Source organism: Dunckerocampus dactyliophorus, chromosome 15, assembly GCF_027744805.1.
Source record: "Dunckerocampus dactyliophorus isolate RoL2022-P2 chromosome 15, RoL_Ddac_1.1, whole genome shotgun sequence".
Taxonomy (NCBI): domain Eukaryota; kingdom Metazoa; phylum Chordata; class Actinopteri; order Syngnathiformes; family Syngnathidae; genus Dunckerocampus; species Dunckerocampus dactyliophorus.
Genome location: NC_072833.1, coordinates 7,622,189 through 7,643,376, shown reverse-complemented (window position 1 = coordinate 7,643,376; position 21,188 = coordinate 7,622,189). Strand labels below are relative to the sequence as shown.

The following is a 21,188-nucleotide window of genomic DNA, read 5'->3' as shown; positions in this document are numbered from 1 at the left end:
GCTTTTGAGTTTTTTGTACTGGTTCTAAATAGCATGTGGTGTCCCACAGTGGAGTCCCACTTTGGAAAAGCCCCCTTTTCTGTCGTCTGGGAGTTTTCTTCAATGCAGCTCTCCCACCAAGATGTTTTTTTTTTTCTTGTGTTTCTTGAGGGCCGCTCAGAAGAGCCGGATGAAAGCAACGAGTGAGGCATATGGGCACACAGTGAGCACCAACAGCATGGGAGGGATGTGGGAGAAAGAAAGAATGCAGAGGAGTTCCAGCATGTGCGCCTCAAACATTCATAAACATTTTTTTTCACTCTCATTTATTGTGTTTTCAGTGTCCGGCCGTAACCAACAATCAATACCAAAACATCATTCAGATACAGTGTTTTTTTGTCTGTATCTTACTTTAAAAGAAGAATTATTATGCATACTGTAAGGAGCAATTGGGTTTTGGTTCAGTACAAGCCAGAAGTATGTCCCCCTGTGTCATGTCAAACATCTCCCCCTCAGGCTAGCTTCTGGGCTGCAGTGCTGCAGTTTGATTCACTTTATTAATGTGAATGGGAAAATCTGAGTCATTTGATTGAAGTTCTTCCTATTTCAAAGCTCTGTTGTGGAAAATTAACTATTTAATGTTCTTACAGCCGCATGGTGGCCGCATAGTCCGAATCTTCGTTTGGGCATTTCTGTGTGCAATTTGCATGTTCTCCCCGTGTGTGCGTGGGCTTTCTCCGGGTACGCCGGTTTCCTTTCAAGTTGTTTCCTCCCACATTCCAAAATCATGCATGTTAGGTTAATTGGAGACTCTAAATCGTCCATGGGTATGAATGTGAGTGTGAATGATGGTTTGTCTATATGTGCCCTGCGATTGGCTGACTACCAATCCAAGGTGTACCGCGCCTCTCACCCAAAGTCAGCTGGGATAGGCTCCAGCATACCCCCATGACCCTAGTGAGGACAAGCGACATAGATGGATGTTCTTACAGTAATATGTGTCCCAAAAGCCTGTGAGAAAATTATTTGTGCCACTTTTAAAACAAGAGGCGCTCAAACGGTCTGTTTTTAAATATTTGTCATACATCAAGAAGGAAAAAGCTCCTTCCTTATGGACATGATACCGCCTCTGACCCTCCCCTAGCTAGATGAGCTCATACACACCCACAGAAAGGCTTCGCTACACATCTTAAAGGGGGAGTAACATCCACGTGCTGGCTACGGGCAAAAATGGGGAAAATTGCAAGCCAAACGCACATTGCCCGCACGGATTTGTATCCTCCCTCACTGTTTAATGTTTAATGTCACAGGTGGTCCTCGGTTTATGGCGTTCCATGTTACGCCATTTTATGCCGTGTGCACCTTGTGATGGGCCGAAGAATACAGTGTATGCTTGCTCGGTTAACTTTTTTTTGCACTTCATTATGTCTCCAAGCGGCAGTGTGCCAAAGAAAAGGAAAGCCATCACCATGGAAGTGAAACTGAACACCATAAAAAGCTGATACAGAGGACACATGTCCACCAATATCGGCCGCTTGACTGTCGTTACCATCATGCAGGATAAAGATGATTGAATTCTAATGAATGCTAGAGGGGTCATGGATTCTATTCGCTGTTACAAGAAGAGGAGGAGCTTATCCTTCCAGACTAGCCTGGGACAATATTTGAAGGCGGTAGAAAGGCCTGCAAGACAACCACAGGTTTCCGAGGACCACCTGTACACTATATCTGATAAATGGCAACTTTTTCATTGGACAAGAGTTCCTGTGTAAAAGGTGGCTACAGCGCGTCTTCAGAGCCAAAGCCAGATTTGTGATCATTGGTCCCGTTTTCTTCTGTTTTCACATCCCTTTGACTCAATGACAACGCTGTCACAGCACGTTACATCCGCCGGCACGCTGAGACGAGGGATTAAGAGATGAATGAAGGCCGTATCCCAGACACCAGTGAGGGCGAGCGCCTGTCCTCCGCATATGTCCATGCGCCTTCCAGCCAGGGCATTAGGCCGAGCTGGACCCGCAGTAACACGAACATTGCTGCAAAGCCACACATTTCCCACTCGCTATGCTTGAAAGCTTGAAGCATTGTGTTCAATATAAGTATAGGGTTAACTCCAGCGGTCTGTTTCTTTTTTCTGTTTCTGCCTCATTCCCCCCTTGAGCACATGTTGTTTGGCATGGCAGCTATTTTGTACACATGGATGAGAAAGAACTTTACAGAAACCCATGATTTTATTAAGGACAGTTTTTTTTTTTTTTACCAACACTGTGGCTACTTTGATGCAGCCACATTATCCATTTTCCATCTTTTTCTCCTCGACACTGCTATCTTAGAAGACACGAGGGCTCAAAAAGCAGCTTCTTCCTCTTACATTTTTGTATCAAGTATGAAGATATTAGGATATTTGGAGGCGTTAACATGCACTCGCATGCTTGTTTTAGCAGAGCTGGTCCAAGTTTGCATGGTGTGTGTTTAGTATTGACTGACAAGAGGCAGCTAAAATAAACAAAAGAGTGCTTTCACCCATTTTTTTTTCATGTTAACTACCTATACACTATATAAGCTCTCCATAGTCTTCTATTGGTCACTTTTAGACTTTTAATCAGTCACCCGAGGAGGATATCTGCTTCATCTATAGGTCAAAGCACCCTCTTCACCCCTTGTCAGTCAAAGGCACGTTAAAGGTAATGAACAATCAAGTGTAATAACGTAGTCATTCATCCACCCTATACCTGTCCATCATTCATTTCTTTGAGCGATGTGCGACAGCCTTTATAGGAAGCACTAACATTGGATTAATGCCATGCATCAATCCTCTGCTCTGCTGATAGCCATGTGACACAGCAGGAGGTATGTGTGCGTGTCTGTGGGAGAATAAAATGGACGTCTTAGCTAAAGTGATGGGGCGGAATTGCAGGGGAAGGCGACGGGGGAAAGTGACAGATGGCAGCAGAGTGATGATGGGGGAAGGACGGATTGTGTGTCACTGGGCTAGTGGGAAGCAGGGTGGCGGTGTGCATGGCTGCGGGTGCACGTCGACTTTTCAGATTAGTGTGTTGCTGCTTGTGGGGTCTGTATCAGCCTGTAACAGCGCATGTAAACACGCACACTTGTCAGGTTGCGCGAGGCGGTTGGTGATACAAATCGTGAAGCATATTTCATTTTTTGTTTTTAATGGGCCATGAAGTGGCTATCGTCAATGCGTGCAATGTTGGCCGGGGGCAGCCGTAGTGCCCCCGTGACCCCTGCTTCCAGCCCAAACGTGCACCCCAAGGAAGACCTGCACGCCAAACAGGTAAGAAGCAACATTTAGGTCCAACTTTGAAGGGTTTTTCTGTCTTTGGAGGCAATCAGTGTCTTGTGACACACAGAAGCTTACGTTTATTTTGCTTGGACCTCCCACTTCCCCCTGCAGTGCTATTGTATGGAAAAGCCATCCAATTGTACAGGAGAACTTGAGCGTCATGTCTACACGTTGTAAAAAATACTATCTGCGCGTTCTCAAGGTCTCACTCATAAATGTGCAGATGTTGAGTTAGAAAGGAAGCGCACAGCAATCTCTTGGCTTGTGTATGTGCAGTACAGTGTGTGTGTGTGTGTGTGTGTGAAAGCTTAGCAGGTACAGGTGGGTTATACTACTGCACATTTTGGTATCGATTCAGTATCAAATAAATACAGGGCCAGTATTATGATACAGATAGTGATACTTTTTAATTAAAAGGGATAATTGGGATTTTTTGACATGAAGTTGTATGACATCCCCATCAGCAGCGGAGTGCATCAACAGTGACCCCCCCACTTCGTCCCGTGAGCCGAGTGCTGGTCGGATTTCGGTGATGAGGAACGTAGTTCCGATTGGTTAAGTTGGTGGGGCCACTTACGTAAAGTGTTTTGCTTCTCAAAACAATATGAGTTTAAAAGAGTAATACATTTGTATCACAAAAATGCCTCTCCCGTCCCATATTACCAAAATTGATATCCCTTTACATCAAATTTGATGTAGTTATTAATGATTTTATTTTTTTTTGTGTGTTTTTTTGTTTTTATTATTGCGTCTGACTGTTTCCCGCGCCCTGGTAGTTGGGGACTCCTGCCTCACAGCATGCTTGGGGATATGATGTGCTCTTTTACACATTTGAAAATACTGTAAGAATACCACTTGTATAGAATTGGCTTCTTTACTTTCTAATGTAAGATTAATATCTACATCAACTAACATAACCATTGAATTATATTGTCTGTACACTGTATCGAATCGTCCTGTTTTTGAAACATATCGAGGTGCGTATCGAATCGTTTACCACAAAGAGATTTACATCCCTACTTATTATTGATTAAAAAAAAATTCTAGCTATGATTAATTGTGATTAATTATGAGTTAACTGCGGACAAAATGGGATTAATCGTGATTAAACATTTTAATCGATTGACAGCCCTCATAAATATAATACACTATATTTGAACAACACAACAAAAAATAGACATATTTGTAAAAATAAACCCAACAGAACTGAAAAATACCAACTCATCATGTCATTGTTCTGATACTGACACCACCCTTGGTATTGATGCTATCACTATTTGCATTGATCTGCCCACGCCCAGTATTAATCTCTCACCCCGATCTCATGTTGTTCGGTCCCTTGCATCCTGACAGGCCCCTGCTGCTCAAGTGAAGACAGTTCAATATTGCATAGAAACGTCATAAAGTGGGAGCTTTTGTCTTGTGAGCGTGCGGCCCTAATGACTTTCAGCCAATGCACCCCTGCAGGACACAAGATGCAATGCTGCACTTTGTCATGAATATTGACGAATGACGACTGGGTAGCAAGTAAAGTCATTACAAATCTGATGGATGACCCCCTTACGCTTGTCAGCATCGGTGTGAGGGTGTGCAAGTATGACTCACATGCTGCATTTCTAAAGGCGTCGACACAGCCTGTTTTGAAATCTTTAATATTTGGAGACAACGCTGCCAAGATAAGATCTGACCTCGGCCATGTGTTTTGAAAATTATCAGTGGAAAAAAAAAAACCCTAAAATAAATAGTTTTTCTCTGCATTTACAAGGTCAGCATGGATTAGCTTGGTATCAAAATAAACGGTATCATTTGATGGTTGCTGGATGTAAAATGCAAACTGTAAAAGTGTACTTACTGCTGGGTAAGTGGAAACTTGACATTGGATATCCGCCTACAAAAAGCATGCCTTTATACTTAAAAATCTTTTTTGTAACTATACTGTGAAAGACTAAAACTCAAGAAATGATAAAAAAAACAACAACATCTGATTATCACCAAATACACCACAGCAAAGTTATAAAAACCTTTACCAGAGAAATATCCAGGCAATGAGACATTTTCGGACAACCTGGGAACAACAGAATACCTTGGTGTAACGCAACTTTATTTCATCCAATTAACAAAATAACACATTTGTACCCAGGAGAGTACTGTTTGGCACTAAATAACACAATTTTGCACAAATTATGCATAATTGTGGAGTCAGGGCCAGCAAGGCGCTCTCTGCTGGCGCAACCATTACCAGACGCACTGACCTACATTTCAAACTTAAATTGCAGTATTTGTTCCATTAAATTGTATTCATTTATTCCCAACAGTCTACTATCTTCATTTTGTAGCGTGTTTCCTGGCTACAGTGCTTCCAGTAGTGTATGTTGGAATTCTTTTTTGTAAGAATCAGATTTCCGCTTCGGTGTTGCCATATCTACAATGAAGGCCCATGTGCCAAATGCACCACCACCACCACACAATTTCACCAGAAAAAAAACTACATTTGTTAAGTAATATGTTCAATTTATATATATTAGTGTGATATTCCAGCAAAAGACAAAATGCTGAAGATTGATCTATATTTAGAACATGAAATTGATTAAATAAAGTTAGATATATTTTTTTTTAACCAATTTGTTCATAAAGAGCAGCACATTTCCTGATAGGCCTACATAATTTCTGATAATGCACTCCAGTGAAAGACACTACTGCAAATGCATTTAAATGAAGCAGATTTCCATCCTGGAATGTTGCATGTCTAATAAAGAACAGAGGGAATACTACAGGGTAAATTGACTCTGTGAGAATGAAGAGTTTCCCATCTGGATTGGTTCTGGTGCTTGTGTGTGGTAGAAGGGCATAACAGCTGAAATCAGCTATACTGCTCAACTGGATTCGCCCATTGCTTATTTCTTTTCACGCATATATTCAGACAATGCAGTGCTGTGATTGCGTACCTCATCTAGGACTGGATGTGAGGCCACAGATTGAAAGTTAGTGTGAACCCTCCCAGCCTAATAGCAGATAATGAGGCCTGAGTAATATTAAATCGCTTAATATTTACAGCAGGAATGACACTAACCTGGTGACTGATGAGTGGGTTCTGGCCCAGCGTGTTGGGTTGCAAGGTTCTGCCTTTTGTCAAAAGCTAAAACTCATAAAACACGGCTTCACTTTTAAGTGAATTCAAAAATTTGGAATAAGAGGAATGCAATATCTGAAGGCTCTTTCAATGTCTAGTATCAATAAACCACATAAAAACAGATGAAAACTAATTGAAAGCATGCAGAAGAAAGTTCTGTTGTTGTTTTTGAAAAAAATGAAACAAGGACACAACGGGTAAAGTGGCTTTAGGTTAGGCTATCCAGAGCGAGAGGGAGGAAGTGAGGAAACAACAGTTCAACCTTGAGTCGCTCCTTTGATTTTCCTTATCAGGCCGCTTGCAGATAAGAAGGAAAGTTCTCCCAACAGCTGCATAAAGAGGCCAAACTTTTTTTTTTTTATCAGTGGAAAATGTGCCGTGAATCCCTTGCCACTGTCGGCTTTTTTCAGTCATACAACCTGCCTCCATCTTCTTAGTCTTCATCCTGTTAAGGTACATCCTAATGCTCAGGTTTGAATGATGCCATCAGAAGAGTTAGTTTATACTTCTGTGTATTTTCGTGGTTGGTTGCAGTGTTGCACGACCTTATCATAACAGCATAATAGGGGCCGTAACGCCATCATTACAGTTGGAAAAAAACATATTTTGCATTGAAATTGTTCTTGAGTGTGCAGGTGTACCTCATTTATTTTGATATGTCACAACGGATAATGCCTGCATCTTAATGGGAACTTGTAGGCATGTGTAGGAGGTGGGTATCCGTTTGGCCTTGATGAAGCTATCTGCACTATTGAGGTGCCTACTTGAATCGACACAGCTTTTGCACAGGCAAAACCAGGCACTACCTGGTAATATTTCAAGTACCTGCAGTATTGTGTGCCACAGTCTCCACTTTGCTGCAGAGGCCCATTTTCTTGTTGCCCTTAGTCTCCTCCTGGATAACATTAGCAGAGAAGTACATACAGGAGATGTCATTATTGTTTCTGGTCAGCATGTCTTTTTTGCAAAACGAATGTCCCTTAAGATCGCTAAGTACTGTACAGTACAGTATTTGCTGTTAACCTGGTTTTAAGTCATTTTAGAAAGATTTTAGAAAGATTTCTGTGGAGGATAGAAATCTCCAAATGGCCCTACCCCCTTCTACGTATGTGCTCCTTCAAAGAGACACTATGTCTGTTTGAAATAAAAGTGAGGGTGAGGAGACAGTGACAAGTATTGTGTTATTTGTATTGTGTTATTTTGGGATTGCTGGAGGGGGGATAAAATATCATCTCACTCATGTGTTAATATCACACTGTGTTCCTGCGACAGTGTGTGGCAGCGAGACAGCTCCCACCCATACTTGCTCGACCAGCATTAGAAAGGGTGTGCAAATGAGGGAACTTTATGCACTTCCACACTTCAGCGTCTTAATGCTGAATCGTATCTCGGTCCTCCATATTACCTCCTTGTGCTCGCTTTAATTTGCTTCTTACCTTGGGAAACTTTTTACCTCTCTGTAAACTCTGCCTCAAAGTAAGTCAAAGAGACATTTACTAGTCTGAGTGTGCCAGTGTATCAGTTTAGGGGAATGCAAGGATATATTTTCATTAAGAAGTGCTTCACTATAGTTGCTGATAGCTGTCATTACTTTGCTTACGCCAGTATAAATGTCAGCAAAATCCACTGAAATATATCTCCAGATGTAAGAAAGTCAAATTAAAGTTTAAGTTACAGGAGAAACATGTAATTATCGCTGTCAGCTAAAAAAAAAAAAAAATTATATATATATATATATATATATATATATATATATATATGAATGTACATCTGAAGAAGATGCCGACCCAAAGGGGAAAAAAAGAGAAGTAGGGGGGAAGCATCAGTCACAGCCGAGCTGGAATGCTGGACTTTCTCATGGTGCGTTACTTAACCAGTTCAACATTATTTGAGCTGGCACGCTCAAGGCTGGCCAGGATAAACAGCAAAACACAGTGCAGCGCCCAAGCACCATAATCACAATCATATACAAGTCGGCCAAGCGGTTATTATAAGATACTTAGAATGGAGTGTCTCGGTCGAAGCCAGAGAACAAGAAAAAGTCTCTGACAGATCTGCTGAGGAGAAAAAGTAGATGACTTACAGACCATTATTTTGTTCTCCTGATGACTTTTGACCTCCCAAATTGGTATTGATGTAATTCTCTGCGGAAAGAGGTATTTGACATGAAGGGCATTAGTCCTAATATGTGTTAAATTAATCTATTTAGTGACTGGATTTATGTTTCTTTTGTCATGTTTTGCTAAAATTTGGTTCATTTGATTTGATGCGGTGATGTGGTGGCTGGCAGGTTCAATTAAGTCTTTAATAATCACAAAAGATCTGAGCGAAACTGCACACCAAGTAGCAAAATAACAAAGCTGCCTGGGAGGCACATTTAGGGCTAACTTAAAACCCACCATGGGAGGTGGAAACAGGATAATACCAGGGAACAAGAAAACATCTAACGAAGATGCAACAGAATGCATCTTGCACACAGGTAACACAAGGAAAAGTAGTGAACAACACAAATCCACAGCTAAATTGCACTCGAATTAAATGTCATGAATCACTAGAGATCAGAATTTTGACTCTTTTAAGGAGAGCCGGCTCTTTTGGCTCCCAGAAGGCCCCTCGGATTGTGCGTGTAAGCCCTCCCTTCCCCTTCTCCACCACACATTTTGAACAATCACGTGCGGCTTTAACAGAAAAAAAAGTAGAGAAAAACGACGGCTCGTTCACTTCGAAGAGCCAGCTCACAACCTTCACTTCAAAGAGCCGACTCTAACATCCGTTTTGTTCGTGACTGACACATCACTTGTTCCTACTAGCAAGGGTAAAGATACTGCATATGTTACCAGACAGGAAACAGAAATAACAAAGTATAAGCGCAGACCAGTAAATAATGGCGGAACAGAGCAAAACCAAACCGAGAGTCCGAGGGGTCATGTGGAGTGTGACACCTACAGGCCAAATCATATGTCTTTGCTGATATTTAAGGAAGGATGCTACAGTGATCAATGATACAGTCAAATCACCACACTTCTTCCAAGAATGTTCAAGTCTTCAAGCCTGCTAGACTTGAATGATATCCAAGGTATTGATATGTACGAATGGCCTGGGGTGAGTACGACCTAGAAATGCTATTGATCCCTGGGGCAAGTTTGGTCCCTGACTGATCGTTTGACCTTTGCTGGAAAGACAGTTTTAGTGTTTTTGAACTGATGCTATCAAGCATCGCAGAATTCCAATCTTTGGGAAGAATTCAGGGTCAGGGCTCTCGCCGGCGCCGGCGCCACAACGCGCACTCCCGCGAACGCTCCGACACTCCCCTCACGCACAGACAGTAATGACTTTCTGCTTCTTCAGTGAGATTTATGCATTTCAAATGCGGCCACGTCGTCTTTTAACAATCCCGAAATGAGATAACAGAACACGCGTCATCTTTCCCCCACTGACAGACGGCGAAATGCAGCATCACTCTGCCGAAAGGTCATTTGCCTCATTCACGCACTGTCAGTGGTAATTACTTTGCTTTGAGCCTGGGAACAAACAACAGCATATTTGTGTTTGTATGTGCTAAAAATGCAAATGAAGGAGAATGGAGGGAAATGCAGCTCGACATTAGAATATCTCCCTAATTTGTTTTTGGCTCATTAGGCCGGATCCTCCCCAAACACACAGCCCTCATGACTAGATTAGAAATAAATTGTTTAGCCCTTTAGCCACAATGAATGAAGAGTATAATCACTGTTAGACATGCCGCAGGATAAATGACATATATGATGACGGCTTTTTCCATCAGCAGAATGGAGCCCGTATTAATAAGTCCTTGCTGACCCAAAAGCACCCAGTTGAGACTAATCCATTTACTCCCTGCTCATCACCAAACTGCCCCCATCTGGAATAAAGAGGGAATGAACAATATTCATATTTTGTTTCCATTCTCATGCACTTGTTCCATACAATGTGAACCCCAGACTCACTTTCAAAATAATTGATTGCAGGTCTTGTTGAAAGGCACATTTGTTCTGCTTAGCATAGTGTCTCACAAAACGGAGTACATAATTTGTATTCATTATTATTGCGACATATCAATTCAACTTTACAGTAGTCAGTGTACAGATTGTACCAAGATGTAACCAAAATGTGAATATTTACTGTGAGCACCGCTGTCATCTAGAACTGCTTTAATCCTTGTTTGGTCTGCTTCACAACATGTTGGGATTCATGTTTCCCGCAATGAACCACGGCTCCCCCACAGCACTCATGCAGCCCCAGCCAATGGCGTTACCGCCACCGTATGTATTTACAGCCATTAGACGACAATGGCTTTGTGTTAAATCATTTTCAGTGGATAGTAACTCTGTACCACTAGTACCACAAAGTACTGATATCATAATTATGTTCATTAAGTGCACATAATTCCACAATAGTTGTGTACATAACCTGAGTACTGGTAATATGTCCGTCAAAGTAGCTAGTTAGCGTTCATTGGGACAAACAGTTCCATGATACGTCCAGTTAGCATTTGCTATCATTACAGATGTACAAGAAATTGAAATACTTATGCGAAAGACAAGACATATTAAACATATTCAAAAGGTTTCAGCAATGGGCACATTTTCCAGTTCGTCATGAAATTATAGTTTAAGAAATAGAAGTGTGGAAACACTCATTTGTGTCGTGGAGTTCAGGACGCGAAGCAAAGCAATCAAACAGTTGACTTTTTTTCCTACGTAACTAGCTGCTACAATGAACGGATAACTTTTTATTTTTTTAAAGATATAAGCATCTTACCACTGAGTTAGTTTATCCATAATCAGAATAATGAACATGAAAGTTGGATCTCGGTGTATCTTAAAACGCTGCGGGGACGCAAGAGTGATCAGGAGGGGCGCTTCATGTCAGCTGACTGATGTCATGTGACATCTACAAAGCGACCGACCCAAACTACTTTGGCGATCTACCGGTAGCTCGTGATCGACATAATGAGCACCCCTGTTCTAAAGTATTAGCTAGTTTGGTTTTTGACTTTCCAGTCATGCAAATGCTAAGAAACGCAATTTAAAGTCTCCTCACATCTGCTACCAGAGGCAAATACAAGTAAAACATCGGCCTCCATTGCTGCGCTCTAGCTTTTCAAACCACATGATTTTTGCTCATCCAAGCGTTTCTTTACATTGAGTGTCTAATAACACAGGGTAGGTCACGAATGAAAGCTTCGTCTTCTATGGATTTTTTTGGCTATTAGCCCCCCGAAGGCATCCATTCGTCCTGCTGGTTCTGTGGATCCGCACGGCAAAGTACTTCGGAATGCATTTGATTCTCCTCCACATCCAACAAACTGTGCTACATTAAAAGTCAGACGGGGTGCGCTCAGCTTGTATTAGATGTGGTCCACTGCCAGTATGGAGTTACTTGACCACAGGGATAGTCAAATTGAGGACTTGGTATCGTGTAACTGTTAAATGTTGTCTTAACACAAGCAGTGGTATAGAAGTTAAAATGATGTTCTCTGAGTCTTCCCAGTCAGACCGTTTCACCAATGTGAGTAGAGGTGCTGACAGCAAAAGAATTTTCTTGGACTGGCTTGAACGAAGCGTTGTAGCGTCCTGCTGGTGTTGAAGCTATTTTTAAAACTTCTTCAGTCTGACACGGCCATTTCCTAAGGAAAAAATAATAAGATACCTCAATCCAATACAATAGTGGCAGTTTGCTCTGGTAAAGTAGCTTTTTCTGGTATGTCATTGCTCTTTTTCCCAGTGTTCCAGTCAAATAGGAAGGGAATATAATCAGCAGTACAGATGAACAGAAAACACTCAGTCGAGAGAGCAGAAGCGCGGTTTAAGCAGACAGTTATTAAAAATGGTAGCACTGCTTTGATGTGCCGGTCCAACTGGTCGCCGCCTGGTCGCCAGCTCTCACATTTCTGTGACACCTGGGCAGAGAGAGCGGAGAACCGCTAGCATACACCCGCGAGAGTTGTGTTTTTTTTCATGTGGCCGCCGCACGAGGCCCGCAGCTCTGACACGACTGACAGTTATTCCAAGCGTGCTGACGTGGGGGACTTTGGAGCGAACGCCAGGCGGTGTCGATTTCGGAGCATATGTTCGAATTTGCCGAGGTAGAGCGGTCTTTCATTGCTGTCAGCGACACACTGATTGCAAACCTCTATTCCAAAAACATATTGCGATGAAGTGTTAGATGAAAAAGATGGTCAGGTAATGAGTTAATGTGGCCAAGACTATAAATTGTATTCTCTCAAAAATGGAATGTCAATGCGAGAAGCTTGTTGTTGGCAAATAAAATACATTAATTAATGACTCCATAACAGTCTCCAGATACCATGCAAATATGGTCTCCAGTGGCTGTGAGCAGTATAGAAATGTTACAAACTACCAATAATAGCAATATGACTGGATGCTTGGTGAGCAGTGATTCAGTGGAGCGGTTTTCGGTGGGTCGCGTGACCTGTGCAGCCGCCAATGTAACCCACCTGCTTCCACCAGCCCCGTGTTCCACACTGGGAACAGCGCTAGCCATCAAGCGCAGCCACGCTGGCTAACATCCGTTGAACTTGCACCTTTTATCCTATCGCAAAAACAGTACAATACAATACAATACAATAGTTTGCTATTACCGTAATGAGTAGATATATAGCAGATATATCGTAGCCTATATCGTTGGTACTTCAGGCCTGCTTCTTGACCTGACATGTTTCACTCCCTTAAATCACCCTTATGTGAGAATGCGCAGGGTAAATACTTTCTGTTGAAGCAACAGTGCTCATAGGGGGTCTGTAAAAAAAATCAAATGCACCATATTGCACATTTGTTTACCCTGATCGACAACCCCTGACTTTTGTTGAAGATGTATTTCCTAATTTCCTTCCCCTTTGTGTTGTTTGAGCTTTGTTTTTGTTTTTGCTCTGTTTCGCATCAGCTCCGTCGAACTAATGCCTCAATCTCCCCTCTGCAGAATCTGGAGGGGAGTTTGTTTATAAAATTAACATTCCTGGCCCTCGGTGTAGAGGCACACAAATATACTTTGCTTTTTCTATCATCGTGTTCGTGGTAATTTCACAGTCCACCAGTCAAGGGAGCACTCTCCAGCTGGTTGGGCTGGGTGTTTACAGCCTTTGCTTATACTATCAAAGTGGGGATGTCATTTTTGATGTTTTTTGGCCTTTTCTTCCAACAATGCATCGACTTGTGAAAGGAGATAGAGATGCAAACACTGCTTCTGCTTGGACTCTTTTTCCTGAAGTCACAGCACATTAAATTAAGCAAAGGTCTGTTTTTTATTGTTTATCGTCCCTCTCAAAACGGGTAATTCGACACATTTTTCTTTATGATTTATGAGACGAGCCTGCTCCCTGTCTTTTGTTGATGTTTTGCAGTTCCTAGTTTGTTTCCATGACAGTGCGCCGTGTCATTACAGAGCCATTAAAGGTAAAAGTACAAAACACAATAAACAGAAAAGCCTTTACTGATGTACTCACCAATAAACATGTCAAGCTGAAGCTCTGCATTGGATTGTGCTGGGGATGTGAAATCCAGCCATCCATTTTCTATGCTGCTTATCCTCATTAGTGTTGTGGGGGTATGCTGGAGCCTATCCCAGCTGACTTTGGGTGAGAGGCGTTGTATACCCTGGACTGGCCGGGATGTGAAATATTTTTGTTAAAAAACGGTGCAAAAGATATTTTACTTTCTGTACACATTATTTTTTATTATTTCCCTTCTGTGTGACTGCAGCACCCGGATGTTATTAACTGGCAACTAGCGGTGTCTCTTCTGGAAAAGTCTTTGCTTTCAGTGCACCCTCCAATTCCTATAATAAATATGAAGAGACAGCAGCAGTAGAGGAAGTGGCTCACTTTCACGTTGAAGTTCTGTTGCATGAAGGCTTTGGCAGCTCGGCCTCATCTTCTGGTTCTTCCATAGTTTTTTAAAAATATGAATCAAAACAGCAGACAGACAGCGTCTTAAAGATTGACATCAACATGGATGAGAGTTCTCTGGTTGTTAAAAAATGCTTTCTGGTTTGGTTCTGCCCTGCAGCAAGTGATGGGGTCAATCAGGACCAGAGGATGTGATTCTTTCCATTCCATCCCTGGCAAACATCTGACAGATGTCAGACTAAATCGGCATGTCTATGGCAATTACACTTGTATGACCAGATAGGCTCTTTAGTGGAGCAAAGTTACATGTCCAACTGCATCAAACCTCTTGTGAGGTCACTCCAACATCATCCTCAGACTCTTCGTATCCTGCATTTGGCCTAAGCTCTTTCCTGCACTTATAATGATACTATAATAATGGCAGTTGGGAGTCATTTGCAGGGGAAAAAACACTGTCATCTGGTCACTGCAGCACTGAGTGTCACTACGTGTCTGACTCAACCTAGCGTGAGTCCAAGCCCGACAGTTTATCTGGGTTTTGTCTTTCTTTGTATGAGCTTCATTACCTAGCTATAATCTAATGGAGATTATATGGCGACATAGTGGCATACATATTGAGAATAATAAAAACAAACTATTATTTCCATCATTTAGTTACATGATACACATGTATTTACTGAGTCTGGAAAAAGTATGGAATTTTGAAATGTCAAATCCATAGCATAGGTATAGGGGCATAGGGGCCTAGGGGTCAATTGTCAATTGTCAATTGTCAATTGTCCATCCCAGAGCCTTGGTGGTAGACTAGCATTTCTCCAAGACGTTGATTCCTGCAGAATTCTAATGTTTGGCCTTCCATTCCAAGATTAGCCACTACACACTGAGTTTAAAAAGGTACAATCCATTTGGAATCCAGATTACGTTTCTGTGAGTAAGTGAGTATGCAACAATAATTATACAGTGGAAACAATTCATAGATTCAACCAGAGTTGTTCTGTCTTCTGAGACGTCCGCAAATCTTGAACGTCTTCGGCTCACAGACCGTCTAATTGTTTAGATTTTTCTTTGGCCTGTTTTAGCCAACACTTGGGAATTCCTGCAATTCAGTCGTCCCTCGCTACATCGCGGTTCGAACACTGTATTTCAAAAATGAATTAACGTTTGCTGTTTCGTGGTTGACTATTATTGGTCAAATAATATGGAAAGACAAGTTATGTGTAGTATTCTGGCCACTAGGCGTAACGTTACATTGATGAGACATGACGTTATATTGCGTTACCTTCACACTGCAGTGAGTCAGCCGTGGCATGTCCGACATGTTAGTGAAAAAAAGTTCTCGCATTCCATGTGGAAGTGACACGTTTTTGGCTTCTTACTTTGTCCGTCTTCCCCACTCCATTCGAAACACTTTCTTTAGTTTAGAATCAGTAAATCGGAGAGGCTAACTAGTTAGTTTGATAGCTTGCTATGTTAGCGGCGGACGTCTCTTATGTCCCTGCAGTGATCCCGTAGCCTGCTCAATGTGGTGTAAACAAAGAATAGGAGTGTAAAGGTGACTATAGGGGTGTTATTTCATGTCTACAGGGCTCTAACAATGTTAAAAAATACTCTCTACACTAAAAGGATGGTTTGATGGGAACAGACTATCCCTGAACCCAAGTAAAACAAAAATAATGCTATTTGGTAAGTGCAAAAAGGATATCAATGCGCAAATACAAACTCATGGCGTGGACATTGACAGGGTGAACGAAAATACATTTCTCGGGCTTATAATAGATGAGAATATGAACTGGAAATCTCACATTCAAAATATACAACATAAAGTGGCAACACATACCTCAATGGTAAATAAAGCTGAATTCATTGTAGACCAAAAATCACTACATACGCTCTATTGTTCACTGATTTTACCATATCTAAATTATTGTTTGGAGGGTAATAACTATCAACGTGCACTTCACTCACTCACTGTGCTACAAAAAAGGTCACTCAGGGTAATCCATTGTGTCGCTTACACAGGAAAGCAAACAATAACCTTCTACCCAAAATGTGTCTGGTAGATGCCAAATGGCTTAGTCATTTTTCTTTATTGTTTGGTTTGGTATTAGTTTATTTGAACATGAAGGTTGCAATGGAATACATCTCATGAATCATTCTTTGACAATTTCACATGTCCAAAAGGAGTAGGAAGAAGCAAAGCTTATTTAATCCTACCCCCCGTTTATTCCACATCTATTACACCACTTGTTATTCACTTCCTGCGTTCCATGTCATGTTTTCTGTGATAATCAGGATACTAATACATAAAAGATGACAGTAAGACCAAAAAAAAAAAGTATAGATAAATTAAATATGAATAAAGAAACAGAGTTTTTTCCTTTTTTCCTTTTTATTTTTCTTTTCCCTTCCCCCTTTTTTTCTCTTTTCTTTTTCTCCTCCCCTTTCCTTAAAAAAACAAAAGCAAAAAAAAAAATATATATATATATATATATGTATATGTAACGAACCTGAAAGAACATCATTGTGATGATCAAGACTCTTCTGCCTTGTATCGTAGTTTGATTAACTTGTCTTTATACTTGTATGGGAGATAGAAGTGTTCATATTTTCATTCCAACAATGCCTGTGCTTTTGATAAACATTTTATGACGGTGATAGAAGTCACCCAGCACCACAGGACGAAGTTTGCAGACCCGTTAGAGCTACAGTACATGGGGCAGCACATTACCAGGCAGTATTCTGAAGAGTACTCTCTGACGTGCATCACTAAGTCAGTAAGTGAGTTATAAAATCAGGGGTGTCACAAGAGTCTTGTCCCACTTCATAATGCAGCACACTGTTCCGAGTTACGTCTCATTTACAGTGAAGTTATAGCTGGGCGTTATGAGCCGTACAGTGCAACGCTGCAAGTGTACAGTCTGGACACCTCAGTCTGTGGCTCTCACTTATACACACACTGTTCTCAGAATGGCAGTTGGTCCAAACACGACCATGTGAAGAGGGGAGGAGGGGTGCTTATAACTGATTTCTCCAGGCCTTTTATAGCCTTGTGCCCACGCGCCAATGCCCACCCACTGTCGAGGAAGTGTCAGCAGGCAGCATCCCAAACAATGGCCCCGTCAGGCCTTTCAAAGCCAGATTAACTCCCCTGACCTGACTGTCTGGGACTTGGCAAGCCTGTGGCAGGCTGCTTGGGCAGGAGCAGAAGACCTTAATTGGACAACATGCAAGTGGTGGTGGAAGGAGAGTTGGCGGCAGTCACCCCGCTCTTAGCCTTGTGTAGTTTTCATTATAGTGACACGACAAGGAGTTACAGGCTTGATGCTTGGAGCTCTCAGGTCTTTATAAAGCCAGAGTGCAGCCAGTAAAGACAAGAACGACGCTCCATCATTTTTAAAGGTCCCCTATTATGCAAAAATGGACTTTTTAATGATGTTATGACAGCGATATGTGTCCCTAGAGGCTGTTAATGAACACCAAACATGAGAAAAATCATGTTTCATCGCTTGTTTGTTCCACATTTGATTTGATTCATGATGTCATGAATGAGCGTGCACCGGCCGCTCGATGGATGGAAATTTTCTTAACTTTGTGGTATGAAACCCATCTTATCCACCAATCTTTGCTACCTACGCAAAGGTCTGAAAGTCAGACCTGCTCTGCCAGACTGGCAGATGACAATCTAGTTAAGGCTAAAGCTAAAACTAGCCGGGCAGCGGCCCGTTGTTAGCGCTCATGAGCAGTGAAAAGGGCAGAGCTGCTACGAGGAAATGGAGTTCAAGGCATTGGACGACCACAAATGTTTGGTTGCTGTGCACCTTAGCTTTGGTAAGAGGCTCAAAACGAGGTCTACAGTCTAACCTGCTCTCACGCTCTCCCCGTGCGTGAGTTGTTCTCTACCGGGTACTCCGGCTTCCTCCCACATCCCGAAAAGATACGCTCGACTAATTGGAGACTCCAAATCAGGGGTGTGAAACTCGTGCCATGGAGGGCCCAAACACTGCAGGGTTTCTTTCCAGGCGGTCACTAAGGCAGGTGATTTTAATGGTCAACACCTCCTTCAGTTTGAGGGAAGGAGCTCATCAATGAAATCAACTGCTGGAGAAACTGGTTGGAACGAAAACCTGCTCTAAATTGTGCTCCTGTGAATGTGAGTGTGAATGATGCTTTGTCTATATGTGCCCTGTGACTGGAGACCAGTCCAGGGTGTACCCTGCCTCTCGCCCAAAGTCAACCGGGATAGGCTCCAGCTCACCTGTCACCCTAATGAGGACAAGCGGTTTAGAAAATGAATGTGTGGATGCATGGGAGTTTTGATGTTTGTCTATATTTATTGACTTGTTCCGCTACTTTCTTGTCAACCATAACCTGAGATTGGACGTGATCCAGCTGAACATGATATTCTTTTCAAACGAACATCTTCAGCACTACTCCGTGAGCCAAATAGGAAGTCAGAAAGGATTAGACTTTTTTGGCAGCTTCGGAGTTCTCCCTTTCCTCCCCGTTTTGATTTACTTCCTCTGGTACAAGACAAAAATAAAGCCTGTGTTACTCAGGGGTATGCCTTTCAAAGTCATGCCAAGCCTTTAATCACATTGTGGTACCAGTAACAATCATGCAAATACAAGTGGCTGCTGAAACTGTCAATGGACACTCTTGCCTTTACTTATCCAGTGTATTGGGGCACCGGGATGTGAGGGTTTGGACATAAATCACTGTAAACGCTCCACAGTACCCACCGAGTTCAGAGCACATTGTCATGATGCTCCGCTGTCTAATTACAGATCCCTTGTTGCTATGAAAGGGCGACACCAGCTGATTTGCGTCAAGAATACTCTCAGGCTTGTTATGAATTTTATTTTTATACCCCTTTGTTTTTGGTATGTTTGTGTGCCCGTCCAAAGCTATATCATGCTAATATTTGGGGGGAAAAGAGCTGCCCTTTTCACTAACACCCCTAAGGTATCTTTACCATCACATGTTCCTCAGTCGGCTTACTGGACAAGCTTAAGTGCAGCTTCAGAAGCCTTTTTATGGTGACATAAATGCAGGAATGCACTTTGGGAAAAAAAATGCTGAGGTTGTTAAGGTGAAAGAGGAAATGAAAAAGAACACATATCAAAAAACATGCACTTTTGGGTTGATAGCGTTGCACCAGTAACCCCCATATGACCCAAGAACCACCGACGTGTTACATAGGTTGGTCCAAAGAGGGGAACAATTACCATAAATCCTGTAACAATGCACTTTCATATTAACTCTACGGTACTGAGCAGAAGTCTAATTGTATTGTTTTAATGACATTTTTCACAGCAAATAGAAAGACACAATTAGCAGGTTTACACGAAAAATACAAAGCCGATTGCCATTGGGGTTTGTAGAACCCATTACATTTTGCTGAGGACCTGGATTAAAAAAAAAAAAAATCTGGATCTGAATCTCTAGAAAGCCATCACTGTTATCATTTCAAACGTTGATGTTGCATAATAGGGGGCCTTGACGGTGGCGGGGGTGGGGCTGGGGTGTTGCGCTGCAAACGCTAGTCAACAGGATGTACAGCCGCCACAACTTGTGTCAGAGGAGAGAGGAACTCCCACCGCCATCCCACTGTCTTGTCACGCACACACAATCATAGGTCTTTCCTCCACATCCTTGGACCTTTGCAGAAAGCCCCTGAATAGTTGCTCCATGGGTCAGAGTGTACAATTAGATGACTGTCCCTGCCGCTCCGCTCATTCCTCCTCCTCGTCAGTGTAACATAAATCAAAACATGCAGCATGATCCCCTCCAGCTGTTTTTCTCCTATATGTAGTTTACAAGACAGTCAACATGTACAGTATAGCTTTTTGGGCCGTGTTTAAAGGGATTTTTAACAAGCAAGTAGACGTTAAAGATAATGAGATGTTGCACACTGAATGCTGTGTGTCGGAGTGCATGTCCACGGAGCGGTATGGCATCGCCCTCACATCTGGGATGGTTGACACTTTGCCAGCTTGCAGGGCTGAGGGCCCTTTTTCTTTCAGCCGTCCTCTTTAATCAGACGACGGCGTTAAAAAGCTGACATAACGAGACGCTCAGCGCTAATGAGGGCCAGTCCGATGAACCCCAGGCCGGCCGCAGATGATCGCAATATGTGTTTATCAGATGAGCAAACAACAAGCTGTCCCTATTTACAGCCCGCGAGATGGAGGTTAAAAGCCATGTGTGCCTTTACCACACGTTTAAAATTAATGAGGCTTAAGCTGGTTACTGGAGGACACTTGTTTCATGTCTGGCAATCGCTTGTGACAGAATGTCCAAAGTCCGGCTCGGGGGCCGTTTGCGCTCCGCAGCTCATTATTTGTTGGCTCACGGAATATATAAAAAAAAAATAACATGAAACATGAAACGTGGCCTGCATCAGAACATTACCAAGGATGATTAGTGACAAAAAACTGTTTAAAAAGTTGTGTAAATAAAGATAAAAAATAAAAAAAGTTAAAATTGTAACTTTAATTGACTTTAAAAATGAAATCAAATAAAACTTATAATAATAAAAAATATAATAATATACTGTATAATAATAAATAAAATAGAAATAATACATCATCATATAGAAAAAATTACATATAAAAATAATATATAAAAATAATATATAAAATAATAATATATAAAAATAATATATAAAAATAATATATAAAAATAATATATAAATATAATATATAAAATAATAATATATAAACATAATATATAAAATAATAGCTTAGATTTTTCCAAAGTAATTCATTGTCTATAGTAATATTGTAATATTTGACTTTAAAAATGTACAAAAAATGAATTGACTTATGAACTATATATATATATATATATATATATATATATATATATATATATATATATATACACACACA

The 21,188-nt window shown here is 41.6% G+C and overlaps 1 protein-coding gene across 5 annotated transcripts in view; it reads left to right on the top strand.

Annotated features, from left to right (window-relative positions):
- Window positions 1-21,188, top strand: part of nav3 (neuron navigator 3) — a 307,018-nt gene that overhangs the window by 136,296 nt on the left and 149,534 nt on the right. The window contains exon 1 of one of the 5 annotated variants that reach the window (XM_054753822.1): window positions 3,121-3,274. The exons of the other annotated variants lie outside the window; for them this stretch is intronic. Within the exon in view, the coding sequence (XP_054609797.1) occupies window positions 3,161-3,274 (114 nt within the window). The 5' untranslated portion in view covers window positions 3,121-3,160. Of the gene's footprint in view, window positions 1-3,120; window positions 3,275-21,188 lie in introns of those variants that run through there. 5 annotated transcript variants of the gene reach the window in all.